Raw genomic sequence first — 18,690 nt, forward strand, 5'->3', positions numbered from 1 at the left:
AAGCTAGCAACATTAGGTGCTGAAATCCTACTTAAGGAAAAAGCAAGCTGGCCAGTCATTCATAGTGTGCCTCCTTATTGATCACAGGGCTGCAGTACAGCCCCTCTTTCTGATAATGTGAGAGGTAGTGACCTAAGCGTCTCAAGGGATCAATTCAAAACCCTCGCCACGAAAACAGCCAATTAGTGAGCGTGCTTCACCGCCTCTCAGATGCATTCCAACGGCCTATTTTTTTGATCCAGAAAACAAGTCCATTTTCCCCGCTCCAAGGAAAGCCAAGACTAGGAACACAATCACATAATACAGGATGAGGAAATGCAGTTAATGTCGAAACCAAATTAATTCATCACACGCCAGCTCACTTGTTTTTTCGTTTGTTTTTTCTCTAAGCACACATGTGTTTGCTCTCATGTTCCCATGTGACTCCATGGCATCTAACCACAAAACATCAACCTATCAAGTTAATAGCCCATTTCGTAATGTCGGAGTCCTATCAGGACTAATTTATAGCAAAAGGAAACACTTTTATGAATCTCTATTGAAAGCTCCAAGACCTAAATGCAGACATGTAGCGTTGTGTTGTAATTCTGTTGATTTCCATGAGCAATAAAAACTATAAGGACCTGATTCAGGGATGACTAAATCATAAACAGGATAGTCTACCCTGCATAATGTTTTGGCCTCTCTGTATGCCTTGGAAGTAAAGCCAGACAGGCTCTGTGGTTACTAATACAATCCTCTGGCAACAACAGATGGCACAAGGACAAATCAAATCCTGTACCTTTTCAAATTCCCCTTTTTTATTTCTTCCTTTTGTCAAGAGTTTGTGCACATCCATCCTGTGAAAGCCGTTTGATGCTTCCACCAGGTTCTATTTGACAGTGAATAAAAGCTGACGGGGTTAGAGGTTGGGTCAGTGTGGATGAGGAAACAGGGAAGAGAGGTAGTACCACATCAGCTTCCTCCCTGGCCGGGGTTGGATGTCTACAGCGCAGCATCAGGAACAACAGTAGGAGAAACAAGATAGAGCCGCAAAACACTGAGGAAACATGTCTCCCCTGCCCTGAGCTCAACATTAATTTCTGCGAACAGCCTTGTCAGCAGTGACATTATTCAAAACAGCAAGAGCAAATGTTAATGAGTTCTAATTTGCATTTATTTTTTTTCTTTGTTGAAATGTCACTGATTATTACGTACTATGATGATAAATGCATCTGCTCATGCAGCCTGATGTGTAATTAGCCATTAGGTTGAATGAATAGATCAATTAAAAGAGAGGAACCAGGATTAAGAGAAATCAAACCAGGAGGAATGCAGGAGTGAGAAAGAAAATAACACATTAGGCTTGGGGGGGAGCTTACCTCCATTGGTTTTAGATTAGACGAAGAATCTGGAAAGGGATACTAATCAAGGAGAGGTGTCTAAATGATCAGATGGATTAAAGATATCAAAAGATTTTACTGCACATTCTTTAGGTATGACTTTCAAAAGCAGGAGCGGCTGCCTAGCAGCACTAGCTAAACTGTTTATTTTCTCCTAAAATCCATCTCCATGTGGGAGAGGAGAGGTGGATTTCCTGACTGTATTTATCCCCTCCCGGGATAATCAGGTGCCATGGCTCTGTCTATTTGATTTTTTTTAACTTGGTAAAAAGGAAAGAGGGGGAGGTGTAAAAGGGAAAATGTTTTCGCTTGGCCTTTGCCTTTTTCCGAGCCCAGCTATTCTCCTGCTAGCGCTTGTTATTCACGAATGAGAAAAAAAAAATGCATTACTGTGGACCAGATGGGAACATTCCACATGACCAAACCAATCAATCACCTTGGTGGGACGCAGGTGCGACACAGCCGTGCAGCAACACACCATTTCACAGTCTATCAGGCACAAACACATGGTCACCAATCAATGGCACCCTGAGGACCCATGAGGAGGGGTGCAGCCTCACTGGTTCATGGCTGATGACTTCATAATCACACATCCATTCTCTCAGAGGAGCTCCCTAATAACGTCTCCCACCATGTGAACACCAACACTGTAATGGATGCTGCTTCGACAGGGACGCTAACGTGCTCCCCCTGCATATCACATTCACGTGTGAGCTCACCAGCATCGTGCCTCTCACATTGAGAGAAGGCTGTCCAGGGAAACAAGAGCACATTAACAAGCTGAAGAAATGTCCCCCTGTCGGATATTAAAAATCAAGTCAGTGTGTGACATCAAAGTGTGTGTCGATGTTTGGAATAACTTGCCAAACAACTGTTGAACAGTGAAACAACAGAGATCCGAGGTGAAGGACAAGGAAGGATACACACATGGGTTAGGAATGCTGATCTAGCTCCAAGCACTGTGGGCATATTTCCATACACAGAAAACCCCTGCAAACCCTTAAAAAACATAAGCCTGCACTACATAAAACACCAGAACAGCCTGAAGGGGATCAGTCGTTTGATGAGCGCTCTCTGTGGGGATGGTATTGTAATGTGGGCAAAAACCATAGCAGTCATTTAAAAGAGTTTTGTTGATTTTAAGTTGACTAAAACCTTCCCACCCCCATATTCCTGGCTGTAAAGAAAAGGTCTCCCAGAGCCGTGCTTCTCTCTACACTTCCCACACCTCACACTGTCAGGGCTGTGCCAGGCATTGTCAAGTGGGAGTAAAAGCGAAACAAATGTTTGCATTTTATTAACCAACTGCAATCAACTACAGTCCAACAAGAAGGGAGAGTAACATTATCTCGTGTTTTGTTTGCCAGCACACCCAGCATGGATACAGGACGCCTGGGAGAGCAGTTGTGACTGTGAAAGAAATGGGGGCGGGGGGTTAGGAGTGGTGGGAATGAGAATCAACAGCAACTGTTGGCCAGGTTTTCTGTGGCTCATCTTAGCAAAGGACTCAACTAAGAGGGTTTTTTCATGTTAGATGCTTTAGGTGAGGAAAGTACAAAGTTCACCTATAACCTGACTTGTCCATGTTACAGAGATTGATGTCCAAGGGGAGAATTCATGCATTCTCTGTGTTGTAGTAGTAGAGTTACACTGTTTCAAGATAGGAAGGATCAATCCAGGGTTCATACAGCTTGAGGCAAATTAGATTTAAGATTTTTGTAATCCCAATTGAATTACAATTTAATACCAACTTTACAATAACCAAAATTGAAGAAAAGAAACTGCAATTATTTGGAGACAATTTTGTCAAAATGTTTATTGTAACATAAACCATGACACGTTAGATGATCTTCTTCAATTACTGAAAAAATAAAACACTTTGGAGTGGAATATATCAAAAGTCCCAGCTGCAAACAAAATATCAGTGTTGTTAGTTCTGCTATCCTATCCTATAATTTTTCTTTTTAAAATATGTTGCCTAATATTTTTGAAATTTTAAATAGCAATGATTTATAAAATCCTACTTTTTTAAGACTTTTGAAAGATTGATTTAAGACATTTTAATACCAATTTTGGCCAGATTTTTAGATAAATGAATTAATTTGAAGACTTTCTAAGGATCAGTGTGACCCCTGGATCGTCCATCTGTGCTTAACCTGGATTAATACCATGATTCTACTGGAGAGCGTTACCAAAATGAGTCATGAATTTGGTCCCATGTGTGATATATACAAACAGACCACCACTTAATACATACTCTGTGTTTAACTTTGACACAGATTTCATGCAACGATCATCCCCGACTGTACATATCAAGCAAGCCCTTTTTATTCATACTCAGGTGTGCTCTTCTATCCTCCTATATAATGTACATTTTGGAGAACTAATAAGGTGACTAATTGAAACAACAATGCCAACAAAATGTGTTATCTAAAAAAGAAAAACCTTTGAATGCCCAAAGTACAGGATCAGATATATATGTGTGCAACAGGTGTATACTGTAACAAATAGTGTAAAGCAAGATTACGGACACAGAGCTATTTATTTACTGTATGTTGGTCTCAATTGAAACAACTGTAGCTTTAACCCTTTAAAGACAACATCTGTAAATACCAGATGTAATAAAGTCAGAGGCAACACTGCATAATGCATCAAAGTTACAGTACGTTGGGTATAGAGATCATGTGACAAATGTGTCCAGCCATCCAATGTAATACTGAGTCATATACTCACTTTGTGTTTACATTTCCATACAATATGTACGGCTTTCTGCAAAGAATATTCAAAACACAGAATGTTAAGACTCAATGCTCACTGGCTATGTTGTTGTTGTTGTTGTTGTTGTTGTTGTGTGTATTGAAGCTACACAGTGATAAGATATTCAATGCTGTCGGTAATGGCAGCGCCATGCGCTGAAGTCAGCAGACTTTAATTGTTCCACTAACAGTATTTCTTCTGAATGAATCATTTCCCTTTTAGCTTTGTGCTTGTATTAAATAATCTCTAACATTCTTGTTGGCATCAGCTGCAGGCAGCATGAGGCGAGAGAAATGAGAGAAAGGGGGAGGGGAGAAAGAAAGGAAGAGAGTGGAAAAGAGAGTGAGATGTGGGATCAACAAGAAGACCAACAAGCACAATGGGTTGGATTTATTTTAACATCTTTCAACCTCTTCTCAAAAATGAGTATTTTCAGCAGAAAATAAAGTTTTTAAAACAGAATGTATCTCTTTTAGTTGTGCAACCATCTGCAGACGCACATGTACACAATTATGCACAAGGCCCTTATTACCAACTGCTCTTGGCCGTGCCAAACAACATACATAACAAGCATTCTCTCACATAAAATGCATTCAAACGAGCTACATGAAGACACCTTTCCACTTATTGTAAATACTGTACAGTACTTGTTATGTCATCATACCTTGGCCATACCCCAGCTCTTCCTTCCTCTTTGGAGAGACAGCCCTCCAGGCCAACTGAGACTACAGCTGATCCTCTGCAGCTGGGCAGCCTCGCCAGTCGCATGCTGGGGGCCAGGGCCCAGGGAAGACAAGGCCGGGGCTGGGCAGGGCCGAGATGGGCTGAGAGAAGCACTAGGGCGGGGAGGGCTGGGTGATGTGGGCGGCATGTGGATGAAGAAAAGGGATTTGCGCCCTTTCAGCTCGTCTTCAGCTCTTCATGCCCCACTGACCACGGTAATAGATAAGCACACCCTGCAGCTCTGCATAATGACCGGCTACATCCACTAAACTGTACTGCGCCCTATGTCCTCGTACTCCATTCTCTGCTCTGGTCATGTATACAGTACATATATATGCATTTTGCACTTTTGATAAAGTGAATGTTTTACCATGAGTTATTACTGTATCCAGCTCTTACTGTGAAAGCTTGCAGTATACTGTGTGTGTGTGTGTGTGTGTGTGTGTGTGTGTGTGTGTGTGTGCGTGCGTGCGTGCGTGCGTGCGTGCGTGCGTGTGAATGACAGAGTGTGGAGAGGGAGCAGCATTGGCAGCACCTGTGACACACCCTACACTAGGAAGGAAACTAAGTGCACACCTGAACAGCACCTGGCCAAAATCACAGCCTCGGTCTGAGGAGGGTCTCCCAAGGGACGGAGCATTAACTCATGACACCTGCCCAAGTAAAAACACGCTGGGGAGGCCAGGGTGATGTGGGATTTGACACTTCACCAAAAGCCTTGAGGAACAATTAGACATGAAACGGGAAAAGACTGAAAGGGATTAATTCTCTTTTAAGCGTACCCAATAGTGCGTGGTTGTATAATTCCTTTTTTGTATCTTAAAAAGTGCAATGTCATCCAAAACAACTCCGTAAATGTAATTCCTTAGTTTTAAAAGAAACATAACCAAGAGAAGAAGATGTTTGTTTACACAGTTTGCAGACAAGGAGAGGAAACAACTGCACCATCAAACACTTACTGAATTCTAATATGATGCAAATTTTAGGTTCCAGCAGTGTATTATTACTTTCTCTTTACCAGCATGCATAATCGCTTTTAACTACCTAGAGAGCACAGACAGATACAGAGTATTATTACCATAATTTTACATCCATGATATCAATCCAGGACAATAATATTGATCTGAGGTATACGCAAAACCATCATATTACAACTAAAAACGCCGGCTGCTAGTCACATGAAAAGTCTGTGGACTCACGCAGAGTAAAACAATAATAAAGGACTGCCATGAACGCAATAAGCAAACATTAAACAATCCAGTTATCGGAGGTAACTCGTTTTTTCAATGCATTAGTTATACAACAAAAACAGAGAGTAGTCTATCCTGACTTTCTGTTCTGTTTAACAAGTGGAGTTTGTAAAGCTGTTCATACTCTTCCGTCAGCTATAGGTCATTCTGATGGTGCCTGCAGTGAAAGGTGATAAACAGTGGTGGGTGAGACGTAAACACAGGTAGTCATGACAACGTTAAGCTGATTAGTTTTCATGCAGGGATAAAGCTGTTTGAGTAATATGTATGAAGCGCAGCAGAGAAACGTGAGGATGAAGGTACGACTCAGCAGTGGAGATATCACACCTTCAGGTGCATGGCTGGAATAAATATGGTGCACAAGCAGTCGTCACCACAGTTATGCAGAGAGAGCCAACGTGAAACCCAACTAAGTCAGGTGTTTGTATTTATTTATGTTTGACTCACAGGCTGTAGAAGTGTGTATATAAGTATTGGTCGCCTATTTCAGACGGAATTCTCCTCCCCTTACGCTCTCTACGTGTTACCGTTTTACATGGGCACGGTCGCTGCATCCTGGGCCTAGCGCCGCCCAATGCGATTGTAATTGGTTTAAAGAAATGCAAACAACCCTTTACCCTTAGTGGGGAACTATGATGGGTTTAGTCAGATCTTTCTCTAACGTTGGTACAGCGACAAAACAAAGTGTGGAGCCAAGTCTGGCTATGCAAGACTAGTATTTATTTAACAAAATAAAAACCTTTTGGAAAGATTATAAAGCTATGGAGTTATTTATAATCAATCATAATTCATCAAAATAAACACGGCATAACACTACACATGATATAGACAAGAGACCAAGGCTTTAGCTCTTGCTCCTGGACTTTATGAGGACTAAGATCATATGTGTGTCACAAACACAGACAGAAATCCAGACTTGCTTGTTGGCTCTTCTGCATCTTGACAATTTTGCAGTTATAACCATGTTTTTCATGGTCCTTGCCCCTTTAGCCAAGCCATTCTAAAATACATTTGGCCAGTGAAGAGTAGTAGTTTGAAGTAGACAGAGAGCATGACTGTGATGAACGTTTGACTTAAAACGTGTAAGCATTAAAATATAGGCATTTAAATCAAATTTAAAAAAGACGGAATAATGGATTTTGAAGGTCTTTTGATGTCCGCATAAGACCTTTCCCTAGTTATTCCAATAAAGGATCACAAACTGTGACTAATGATAGCTGTGAATAGCTACATCATCAACCCTGTCTTGCTAATTAGCACATCAACTTTAAAGCATCGTCTGAGGTTAGGCCTGAGAATCAAAAGGCTTACTACACTTAGTGGAAAACAATATCAGTCCATTAAGCAAATAATGACAAGAAAGCAAACATTAAGCAGCGTACACACACACACACACACACACACACACACACACACACACACACACGTCCAATCACAATACAGGGTGAAGTATAAGAGCATAGTGCAGCTCTTTCAGCTCATCGCCTGTGTTAATTGCGCAGATTGCTTAAAATCAACCTCCCCCACTGGCTTCATCATCGAGCTAACACCACAAGAAGAACTCTTAGCAGGTAATTAGATCCAACCATTCCTTGTCAGAGCTGTGAACTGCTGGCTATCCCTGTGGCTACGCAATTATAACAACTGAATGAGAAACAAACTCTCACTAAAAGACCTGCAGAAGACCTTAAAGCTGCTTTAAAACAGCTCTGCGCTGCCTGTGCAGTTGTTTTCCTGTGCAGAGAGCGGTGCCGCCCGATTAGGCGGAAGCGCTACCTTTGGCGTGGCGCACCTCTCAAAATTGCCACCGAACGCTTCGCTCAAAGTTCAAATTATTTCAACTTTGACCTCAATTGCCGCTGACCTTTCAAAGCGCATTCGATGAGATGACAGCTGTATGAAGCGGCACAGGGGAAGGCGATATTGCCTTCACAGCAAGGCTCGAGAACATTTCCTATCATGTGAAGGCAGCTTAAGTCAAGTGTAACGACACACAGAGAAGGAAGAGAGGTTCAGGGAATTATATCCATTAAACTCATCAGATGCCTGGAAAAATGAGACATTAAGGAATAACAACTGTGTGAATTTAAAAGCTAAATGTGTGATCCTAGAGTTGGAGGAATTACACATTTATCTTTTGTCTTTGTTTCAAGACATTAGTGAATGTTATATAACTTAGAAACAACATAATGAGAATTTAAATTGCCAGGCAATAAGTGATGAACAACCTTTAACAGAGATACTTCAGTGAAATGATGCTTTGTCATCGCAACAGGTTGGAATAGGGGAGGGCAATATGGCCTTAAAATAATATCACAATAATAAGACATTAGTGACATTTAGTGACATTTAGTGACATTTAGTGACATTGAGTATTGCGAAATAGTGAAAAATGTCCATCCCAGTTTCTCAAAGTCCAAGGTGATTTCTTTAAATGTCTTGTTTTGTCAGTCCAAAGCCCAAAGATATTCACTTTCGTATGAAATAAAATCTCCATATTTGAGAGGTTGAAAACAGCATTTTTGAAATTTCTGCATGAAAAATAACTTAAACGATTATTGTTCTGTCGATCGCCTAATCAATGAGTGAACTGATCCTTGCACCTCTAATTTTTCCAACCACTTATTACTGAATTTGTGTGACACCATAATCTAGAAGTGGGACAAGTTCTTGTGTGTCTGTGAGGCCAGAGGAATCACACATTGTGTCACTGCAAATCTCTTTCAATGAAATGTCAGTAGACTGTCTTTCAACGCATGTGATGAGCGGTTGAATCAAAGGGACTCACATGGCTTAGTCTGAAAAAGTTTTTCCATAGTGCCCTATAATAAGCATGAACAATGTGGCTGCCACCTGTCCAGCAGCATGCAGTGGATGACGTGTGTGTTAGTAAGAGGATTGTAGCACAAGAGGGTGGGGCTAAGATGCACGCAAGGGCCAGACAAGCTGATCCATACTAACGCGGGAGCCGGCCCCTGGGGAGAACAGTGTCATCTTTAAGCACAGTGGCTCCCCAGCATTCGCCCAAAAACCCAATTGTTCAGCTTCAAACCCCCTCACACTTCTCTTGTGAGCTCCCCGTATCAGCCATGTATTACCCGCTATGATTGTATAACCTCATTCACTCCTTCAAATCCATAGAAGTGAAAGCTGGCTTTTTCCAACCAAAATGTTTATATCGTAATGTTTACTGTAGCTAGATACAAACTGAGACGATTAATGTGTTTCACTGTCCCACTGTATAAAAAGGATTCCTGGTCACTTTGAGTCACGCCATTCTTAGCACATTTAAAAATACTGACAGTATAAATCAATGCATTTGCAATACTTTGCTACGCTTTAACTACTGTTTTATCCTCCCTTTATTCACCAATGTGTGCATACACATGCAGATAATTTGGACATACTAACAAATACAAAGGCAACAGCAGATGTCAATGATTTACAAAACATGAAAAGAACACAGATGAGTAGCAGCGGACAGCATGTGGCAAAATAATTAAAAAGGTTCAAATGCAGATGCATTTCAGGCGAGCTTTGCAGGATGGGTTTGGTTTAGTATTATATAATGAATTATTTCTGTACGTATATACACACATACACCCAACACCATATACTGCAGTACAATAACTGATCATTAAAAAGTATAAGACTATACACAGAATCTTAAGAAGTGTTTTCTCTCTCCAGACTGACGTTCTCCATTGTGTTTAAAGATTTTTAAATAAAAAGAAATTAAAGCTTGAAGCTATTTGGCCAAGTAGCATTATTATTTGATAAACAGGAAAAAATTCAATGAGGACTGATATTGGATTGAATTGGGCATTTCCCTTCAGGAACAATACGTAGAAAAAGAGGCAGGAAACAAGAAGACATCCTAAGGGCCCTGTCACACAACATTATCAGTTTCACATTTTCATCAAATATATTCCAAATCTGTTTTCATTGCTTGAATTTAAACAGAATTACAGTTGTGAAATTGGTAGGCTGATGTTTTTGTTTTTCTGCAATCCTGGGTCTTCTGCTTTTCTTTTTCAATTTACAAACACAGACGACTCACGCAGGTGGAGAACCTTTATCTGCTGTTGTCTTTGCAATGTGTTCAAGTGCAACTTTCAGCAGAAGACGTGAGGTGGCATAAGGTGCAAGCATTTGATCACATTGCTTTCATCAGCGGTACTTTTTTGAAGTCGGCTTGATGTTTAAGAGCCGTAATAGTAAATTCCAGAATCCAGAACCCTTCACCAACTGGGAGCATCTTCACTCGCCAACACTTGACAAGCACCAAGCCAGAGGAGCATCTACAATTAGCATGGATTGAGGTCACAAACACAGCACTGTATTAATAACTTTGAAGGGGCTGTACATATGTGAGGCGTGTTGCTACAGGGGATGGTGAGAGGATGAAATACCAGGGAGTCCTACCATGACAACAATCACTTTATCCTGCGTTGCAGTGATTGTATATTAAACACCGGAATTACGGCGTTCAAATTACACCGACAGCCTCAGGCAAACCACTGGCTTGATGTTTACTCAAGATCTTCACACATGCTGTGTAACAACCACAGATTTGCTTTAAATGCTACCTTGCTTGAAACAACTGGATTCAGCCTCTACAACCATATAAGTATAACTGTATATTTCACTGTTGTGTGGTTGTTTTACTCTGTTCATTGATGAGAAATAACCCTTCAGACATGATTTAATGAGGGTGCTCAAAACTCCATAAATCTATATAAGTCCCAGATATTACGGTGGAAAACTATGTAATAAGACCATACATCTTGAATGCCAAGCCTGAGATAAGCACAGGCAATGCCAAGTTTACAATCACGCTGTCTGAATCTGACATATCACTGCAACAGATAAATCCATATTCTGCAGCTCGTAAGCATTATTACAGACACAGTTGAACAAGGGAGAGATACGCAGTGTGTGTGTGTGTGTGTGTGTGTGTGTGTGTGTGTGTGTGTGTGTGTGTGTGTGTGTGTGTGTGTGTGTGCGTGTACAAGAAAGATAACATTTTGTTTTGATTCAGCAGCACCCATTTGTGAACTAATCTCCAGGGTCATTACATAATGCACTGACATGTAGTTAGCGATACAACTGTCAAGTGGTTACACATCAATGATGCCAGGCCAAAGGGCTGGATAACACACAGCTTTTAATTGTTATAATAGGAGAATTTGGTTAGAAATAGAGTATGTTGTTGATTTTTTGTAATCATTATCAAAATACAAATTAGGATTTGGTAAAAAAAAAAAAAAAAAAAAAAGAAACACCCACATATTTGTGTTTAGGGGACACACACACATGTCGTTCTTTGGTATATTTATTGGCACAAAAGCCAATACACTACCAGCTACCTCGCCCTGAGTCCGTTGTTACACCTGAACACCACATGTTGTGATTGTGAACTAGTTCCCAAGTGAACAAAGAAGTCCAAGTAGATAGATGAAAAGGATATATGGCTGAAACGTGCAGCTTCTACAACTGTTGAGCAAACCTACAGAACTGAAAGGAGAGACTAAACAGTGACAACTCCAGAACAATTATGTCGTCTTATATAGTCCTAATTTTCACTTTTATAGAAGGAATGATTAGTGTAACATCCAGTTTGAAGTCCTTGACTCCTTGGAACATGACGGATGGTGTCGACAAAAGGAGACTTGAGCTCATATTATCGGACAGTAGGCGTATATCAGACCACTGATCTAAGAAACACTACAAGGTCATCTGCTCTGTTCTGAAAATCAAATATAAAATGCAGGTATAGAAATCTCCCCATTTATATCAGGAAACAAAGTGGTGGTTCAATCAAGCAAACAATGAGAGCAAGCAGCAAATAATACCTTTAAATAATCTACAATAAATTCAGATTATTTGATTCTGTGTGTGTGAAGGTCTTTGCTTCAACAGTCAGTTTAACCCCTCACCCAAAAATCACTACCCGGCTGCCAATAGAAGTTGCTGAGGGCGGTTTTGATGTCTAGGAGACGGCTTCTTATGACGGAAAGCTATACTGATGGCGTGACTTCTAGCCTGGGGGAGGGTCATCACAGGAGGAGGAAGAGAGAGATACAGAGAGGGGAGGGGGATTAAGGGAGGAAATAAAGACTGCAGGAGATGAAAAAAATAGCCCTGCAGCCTGGCAAGCCTTTGGGTACTGCTACCTCGAGATGCATGATGTGCCTTAACCTCAATCAGGCAATTTTCTAACAGGATGTCTTTCCTTCACCAAAGGGCATGTGAGGGGTGAGTTGAAGAGAATCACTTACTTACCCATTATGTTCGAGTTCATGAAAGGTGTTGGGGACAATCCTTCATGGGACACTAATCGACTGTCACTCAAATGATCGCCGTAATGAGGGCTGTCAGCAAAACCCTGCGGGAAGAGATCAGAATATGAAGCACATTATTTGGCAACTTCACTAATTGAGTGAGATGGCATACCACTAATTAGTAAGAGGAGAGCACAACTGGTCGGTTATGCAAATAAACTGTCACCTTGTTTAATGGTCCAAAAAAATGAAAGAGGAAGAAGAAAAGCAGATGTTTACACCTCTGTGGTTGAAGTTTAAACTGTTTATTTAACTGTGTAATGAAATCACATTATAAGTATTTAGTGTGGAAGAAATAACAATGGTATGTATTACACTGGGGTTTTTTTTACCTTTTCAAAGATCAGTCATGCCTTGTGGATGTGAAATCTACCAGCCTTCAATGCCTTCAACCCTTTAGGTTTTATCTCAATCTGAGGACAGCAACTTCAATTGAGGCTTTTAAGCGCCGGTTAACTCGCCAGCTATACTTTTACCTACAATCTGTTATTAACGCGCTACTGCTATTTTTTGATTATCCAAAATCTTTGCAGATTACAATTTAGATAATGATGGTGAAAATGTATTTATTATATTATTTTACGTCTCTCCTCTTATTATTTTGTAAAGCATTTTTAGTAACATGAAAGGTGCTGTATAAATCTAAGTTACTATCTTTGTTATCATTATTTATTTTATACATTCAGACCTAAACAGACTTAACTGGGCGTAAACCACATTGTGTCAAATGTGTAAAATAAATAGTTTAAAAAGACATTAATTTGTATACCAGCCATTATTTGGCCAATTTTCCCAAGTGTTGGATTGAAAGCACTTCTGTATAAATGGTAACGTGTTCTGCTATAATCCGAAACTAAGCTATTTAAAAAAGAGGGAAAGTGCCATTATTGTTAAGGAATGTTTGTGTTGTAAATGTATCTAACTCACCACTACATTCCTCAGCATATGAACTTCCTATTGCCAACCTATCCTCTCCATCACGCACAGTGTTGTTAATATTTGTGCTGCTTTCTTAGCTCTTAGAAAACAACTGGACCTGTAGAAACCTTTGCTTTGTCTTTATCACAATACGTCCATAACACAAAAATCTAAACCCCTAAATATAATTTTTTTCCCGATTGTACTATGTTATCTGTATGATTACAGGTTTATATATCACCCCTCGGTTCATAAGAAGGTGTTGTTACATAGAAGAGGAAGAAACAGAGAGATGCAATCCTAAATCATTCCCAGGTACCTGCAGCTTAAAAAAATTGCCTTTTTCTCCTGCAGCTTAACAGTGCCTTTTCATGACAGTTATCAGCTTCGGGGGCTTAGGTCTAAATATCGGTCACAGTATGGTTTTTGAAACTCGGGGTCCCATGTAATAAAAGATACTCCGTTACAGTGCTAATCCCAAGTCCTGTGAAAATCCTCCTGTGCTCCAGTCAAATACATCTCCCCAAACTACATTAACCCCCACCAGAGGGACCAAGCAGCAGTGGGGCTTGCATTTCTATAGAGCTATTTTCACCAACTCATACCCTTTGCATTGAACATACAGTAAAGAAAAGAAAAAAATGAAATCTTATTATTATTATTTTTTTGTGAGTGGATAGTGATGGGGTAATTTCAAAGGCAGTGGACAGTTGCGCTGTGTCGAGGGAATCCTCAGAGATTCCCTATTGTGCTCCTGCCAGGCCGCACACTCTGTTAATCACACCATGAACAGACTCAATAACAACAACAGCCCCGTGAGAGAGGGCTCGAGCAAACCAACACACACAGACTTACACATACACAGCTAACGTAAGAAACATAGGAACAACAAAGAAAATGCTTCAAACTACAGGCTTAAAGGGACATTCTTTCAAAAATACACTTATTTGCTTTCTGGCAGTGAGTTAGAAGATTGATACCCCTCTTATATTTGTCCATTAAACCTAAGGTTAGGGATTGTAGCCAGGTTAGCATAGCTTAGCATAAAGACTGGAAACAGGGAGAATCAGCTTGCCTGGCTCCGTCCAAAGATAAAAAGCACCTACCAACTACCAAAAGCACTGTAACTTTTTTTTATTATTCATAATTTACACTGCACTGTAACTTCTGTTCTTGTGTTTTATACCTGTCTTGTTTTTATTTCTGTTCTCTTGACTCTTTAATGACTTTTTTATTAATTTAAATGAAATTGTATAATGTGTTTCTTTTGCACTATGTCTTAATGCTTTTAATGCTTTTGTAAAGCACATTGAATTGCCGTGTTGTTGAAATGTGCTATATAAATAAACTTGCCTTTCCTTACCAGCATCTCTAAAGCGAACTGTTTAACGTCGTAAGTGTAAAGCAACAATTTACAGATTACGGGGATTATGTGGCCGACTATTTCTTGGCTGGGACCAGTAGCTTCCTGGAGCGAGCTCTTTTAGTATTTTTTTTGCGTATTTGTTTCTCCGTGAAACGTATTAATTAGTGAGCTTTAGAGCTAGCTATTTCCCCCTTTTTCCTTTTAAGCCCTGGCTATAGCCTTTCATTTAACAGATATTACCAGCCGTGTTGATCGTGTCTTCGAATCATTGCGAATATCCCAAAATGTCAAACTGTTCCTTTACCTAAATATTAGAAAGCGCTTGGTCTTCTTTGATTGTTATCAATGCCACTGTCAATAAATGCTAATTGTGTGTGTGTGTGTGTGTGTGTGTGTGTGTGTGTGTGTGTATGTGTGTGTGTGTGTGTGTGTGCCAACGCAACCACACTGTGTTTGCTCCTCTGAGACCGTTGTATCATCAATCACAGATACCTCATCATTCCCAAACACTGGTGGCCTACATCTATCTGAGACACTAACACACGCTGTCATCGCTGCCACGGGGCCACGTTGGCACTATTGGCTAAATAACTGTCAGATCACTGTGGCAGCGTGCAGGCCGGAGCTCACGCCTCGTTCCCCAATCTCTCGCCACAACGTTTAAAAAGTCCTCTCTTCGACACTCTGTGCTGTGTCCCAGGTGAACGTGTGGCTGCATGTGGCATCTTGGGATTTGATGATATGGTCATGACGGATGCGTGTGGGGTCGAGTATTAAGTCGGGGCAGGGCACTGGGGAAATGGGGGTTGTCGTGCGGTGGTGATGGGCACAGCCCCGACTGTCAGACCGCCAGCCTACAGCCACAGCTGCCCAGGATACAGCGCCTGGCTGGGAGCCAAGGTCAGCACGTTAAGGCTCAGGACCGTTCACAGTTGACTGATCACACACTCGTAGCTCACCAGCTCAAACAAGCTCAGGGACAAGACTGAATTCACTTTGTTGCAGACTGAAAGATGAAGAACTCAGATTTCTTCTGAGAGCCTTGGACAGATATTGTTAATAGAGCATAATTCGGGAAATAGCTTAAAAAAAGATCAGTTAATTGATTCTAGAGAATGACAAGATCTTACAATCTTAAGAAGACATCTTAAGATGTCACAATCACATCAGCAAATACGCAGAAACATACATATGACGCTTTCATTGGGTGTGAATGGAAGCCCACTTATGGTCTCGTACATCTTTTTTATTCTGCCACATTTTTTGGGACATGACTCCTTCCACATTGTTCAAAAGAAACTTTATTCAAACATCAAAATATTCGGCTCAATTACGACATTTAACCATTTTTCTATTGCTTTTTTACACTTTGAGTGCGTTTACCTTTACGCATTCAAATTAATGGGCCAAATGCTCAGAATTGAAACATTTCCATAATTCTTCATGCGTTTTAAACTCCACACATTTGGTCTTTCTGATAGAAACTCATTCAAAATTTTAAATGTTCCAAATCTTTAATACATTTTGGGTGTAATTCAACTTTCAAACTCAGTTCAAGCTTCGTTTTTAATTCAACGTTCTTTGAAGCTTTGTAAAAAAGACCTTCTCAGTGAGAGAGGAGCTTCAAAATCTTCTTAAAAATATATTATACTTGCTCTCATTCCTACCCTTTGCATGTATCATACAATTATAGCTTCGAAACATAGGAGGAATTGTGCTATTTCATGCAATTTAGCTATGGAAGCAAACAGACTTACACATTTGGCATTGTGAGCCTGAAAAGAGTGCCAAGGATGTGCCGCATTGACTCTCATGAAAACTGAGACCAGACATTTGTGGAGGAAAGCAGACAGTGCCAGTTTTCTAACCGGCTCTCATTCTCACATTTTTTACACCACATACACAAACACAACGCTTGTTAATGTTCGTCAAAGTCTTTTCTCTCTCATAATAATAATATTTTGGCGATTGGACTCCCGTTTTTTGACTGGGAAGCAAATTTGTGCAAATGTAATTGTAATTTCTATGAAATGAACTGACCCAGGTGTCACTTTGCAGTTACCATAAGTAGTGCAGTTTGACACACACACACACACACACACACACACACACACACACACACACACACACACACACACACACACACACACACACACACACACACACACACACACACACACACACACACACACACACACACTCAATGAAACCCTACAGTGTTCTACATCTTTCATACATTATGGGAGTAAGGAATATGCTAGTTTTTTCTTAATCCAATTTTGTCACCATTTACGTTGTCAAGTATATATATATATATATATTTATTTATATATATCTGGTAAAGTGCTGTTTTAACTGTGTTACAAACCGGTATATATAAAATAATTTAAACAGATTATTGCAGACTACCGAGGTTCATTAGAAATGTCTCTCACTTCTTGAAGCCGAATATATAGGATATAATATTTTATAGGCTATATAAATCAAGCCTGTGTTCGTATAAGGTGTGCATGCAGCTGTGTGTGTGAGTGTGTGAGATGTGGCATGTGCTTGTTTGCATGCACGCCTCATGGTGGTGCAAACAGCTGTCTGCTGGCTGATGCTGTGCCTTGCAATGTCAGAAACGCTCATTTATATGCACCTGGAGCACAGATATCTCAAGTGTCTCTGTCTTATAATTCAAATCAAGCTGCCTATGTTACCATAGCCTGTGGATGTTCATTCGGGAAGGGCACAGAGGAATAAACAAGGTAACGCAGCCCGAGTGGCTCTGACATTTAACTGAAATGTAATGGAAAGTGACAGGAGATTGACATTAAATGAAATTCATACAGGGCATCTAGAACAACCAATGAGTGAGTGACAAACAAACAGGGCGAGAGCAGTTCACACTTTCTCACAAAAACAGTGAGATGTTCACACAGAACAATAGAGATGCAGTTTAATATGCACAGTTTCTTCTATATTACATTATATATATGTATTATTATTATTATACAAATACAATACACATTTATTCCACTTTTTAAAATATCACACGTTCTCCTTGCATAGTGCAGAATAAAATAAATTGTGGCTCAACACTGAAACAACAGTGAAAGACACAAAGGGAATATTTGCTTCATATGAGTCACGGACAAAGAAGTGTTTGGATGTGTTCCAGAAAACTATTATCTCATGTATGTGTCAGTGTCAGTATAGCCCCCTTTTTCAGCACTGCACATACTTGTTTGTTTTTTTCAAATATGACCATGAACAAGTTGTTGTGTTTGCCTCTGGCTGAATCAGTTTTCTTATTACTAGTGCAGAGGGTGGAACCACGTTACCCAAAATCTAATAAGAGTCATCAAATAGTAGCTGGGTGCCATTTGCAGTGACAAATACAATTTGCTGGAAATATACTACTGCAATATCTAGATAAGATGTATCTTGAATGTATATCCTTTGTGAGCACAGGATTACAAGTCAAATGCAGAGCTTTCGGTCATCATGGCATTAACTGTAGTTTACTCCCGCTAGCGTTTACAGAATATGAGGAAAAAACTGGCCTTTAAAATCTAACAAATGGAGGTCAGAGAATCCCATTCAAACTCTGCCTAAAACCACGAATCACCTGCAGTGTCACTGCGTTGGCTTGTTTCACCACTGTTGACAGCATCAACATGTAATTTGAGCTGAAACATTTTAACAGACCTCTATGAATAAAAAATCAGATTCATTAACTGTTTTTTCTGCCAACTGTATAACATATTTGATTACATATAAATAAAATCAATTCCACCACCCATGAGAACATTAAGTCCTTTCTGTCACAGAGAAATGTGTCTATTACAGGTCATACAACATGACTGGTAGTCTGGATAAGGTGAGACTAAAACAATGTGAATGTACCGGTTTGATGTAATGAGTGTTAAATGATGTGCTGTGGAGCAGAAAGGCCATTCAGAGGC

At 40.1% G+C, this 18,690-nt stretch overlaps 1 protein-coding gene across 4 annotated transcripts in view; it reads right to left on the bottom strand.

The window, feature by feature from the left end:
* tcf12 (transcription factor 12) overlaps positions 1 to 18,690 on the bottom strand; it is a 79,345-nt gene that overhangs the window by 48,191 nt on the left and 12,464 nt on the right. For all 4 annotated transcript variants that reach the window (XM_029458400.1, XM_029458385.1, XM_029458409.1 and 1 more), the window contains exon 5: positions 12,398 to 12,500. In XM_029458400.1, the coding sequence (XP_029314260.1) occupies positions 12,398 to 12,500 (103 nt within the window). The remainder of the gene's footprint in view (positions 1 to 12,397; positions 12,501 to 18,690) is intronic.

This window comes from Cottoperca gobio, chromosome 3 (assembly GCF_900634415.1).
Source record: "Cottoperca gobio chromosome 3, fCotGob3.1, whole genome shotgun sequence".
Taxonomy (NCBI): domain Eukaryota; kingdom Metazoa; phylum Chordata; class Actinopteri; order Perciformes; family Bovichtidae; genus Cottoperca; species Cottoperca gobio.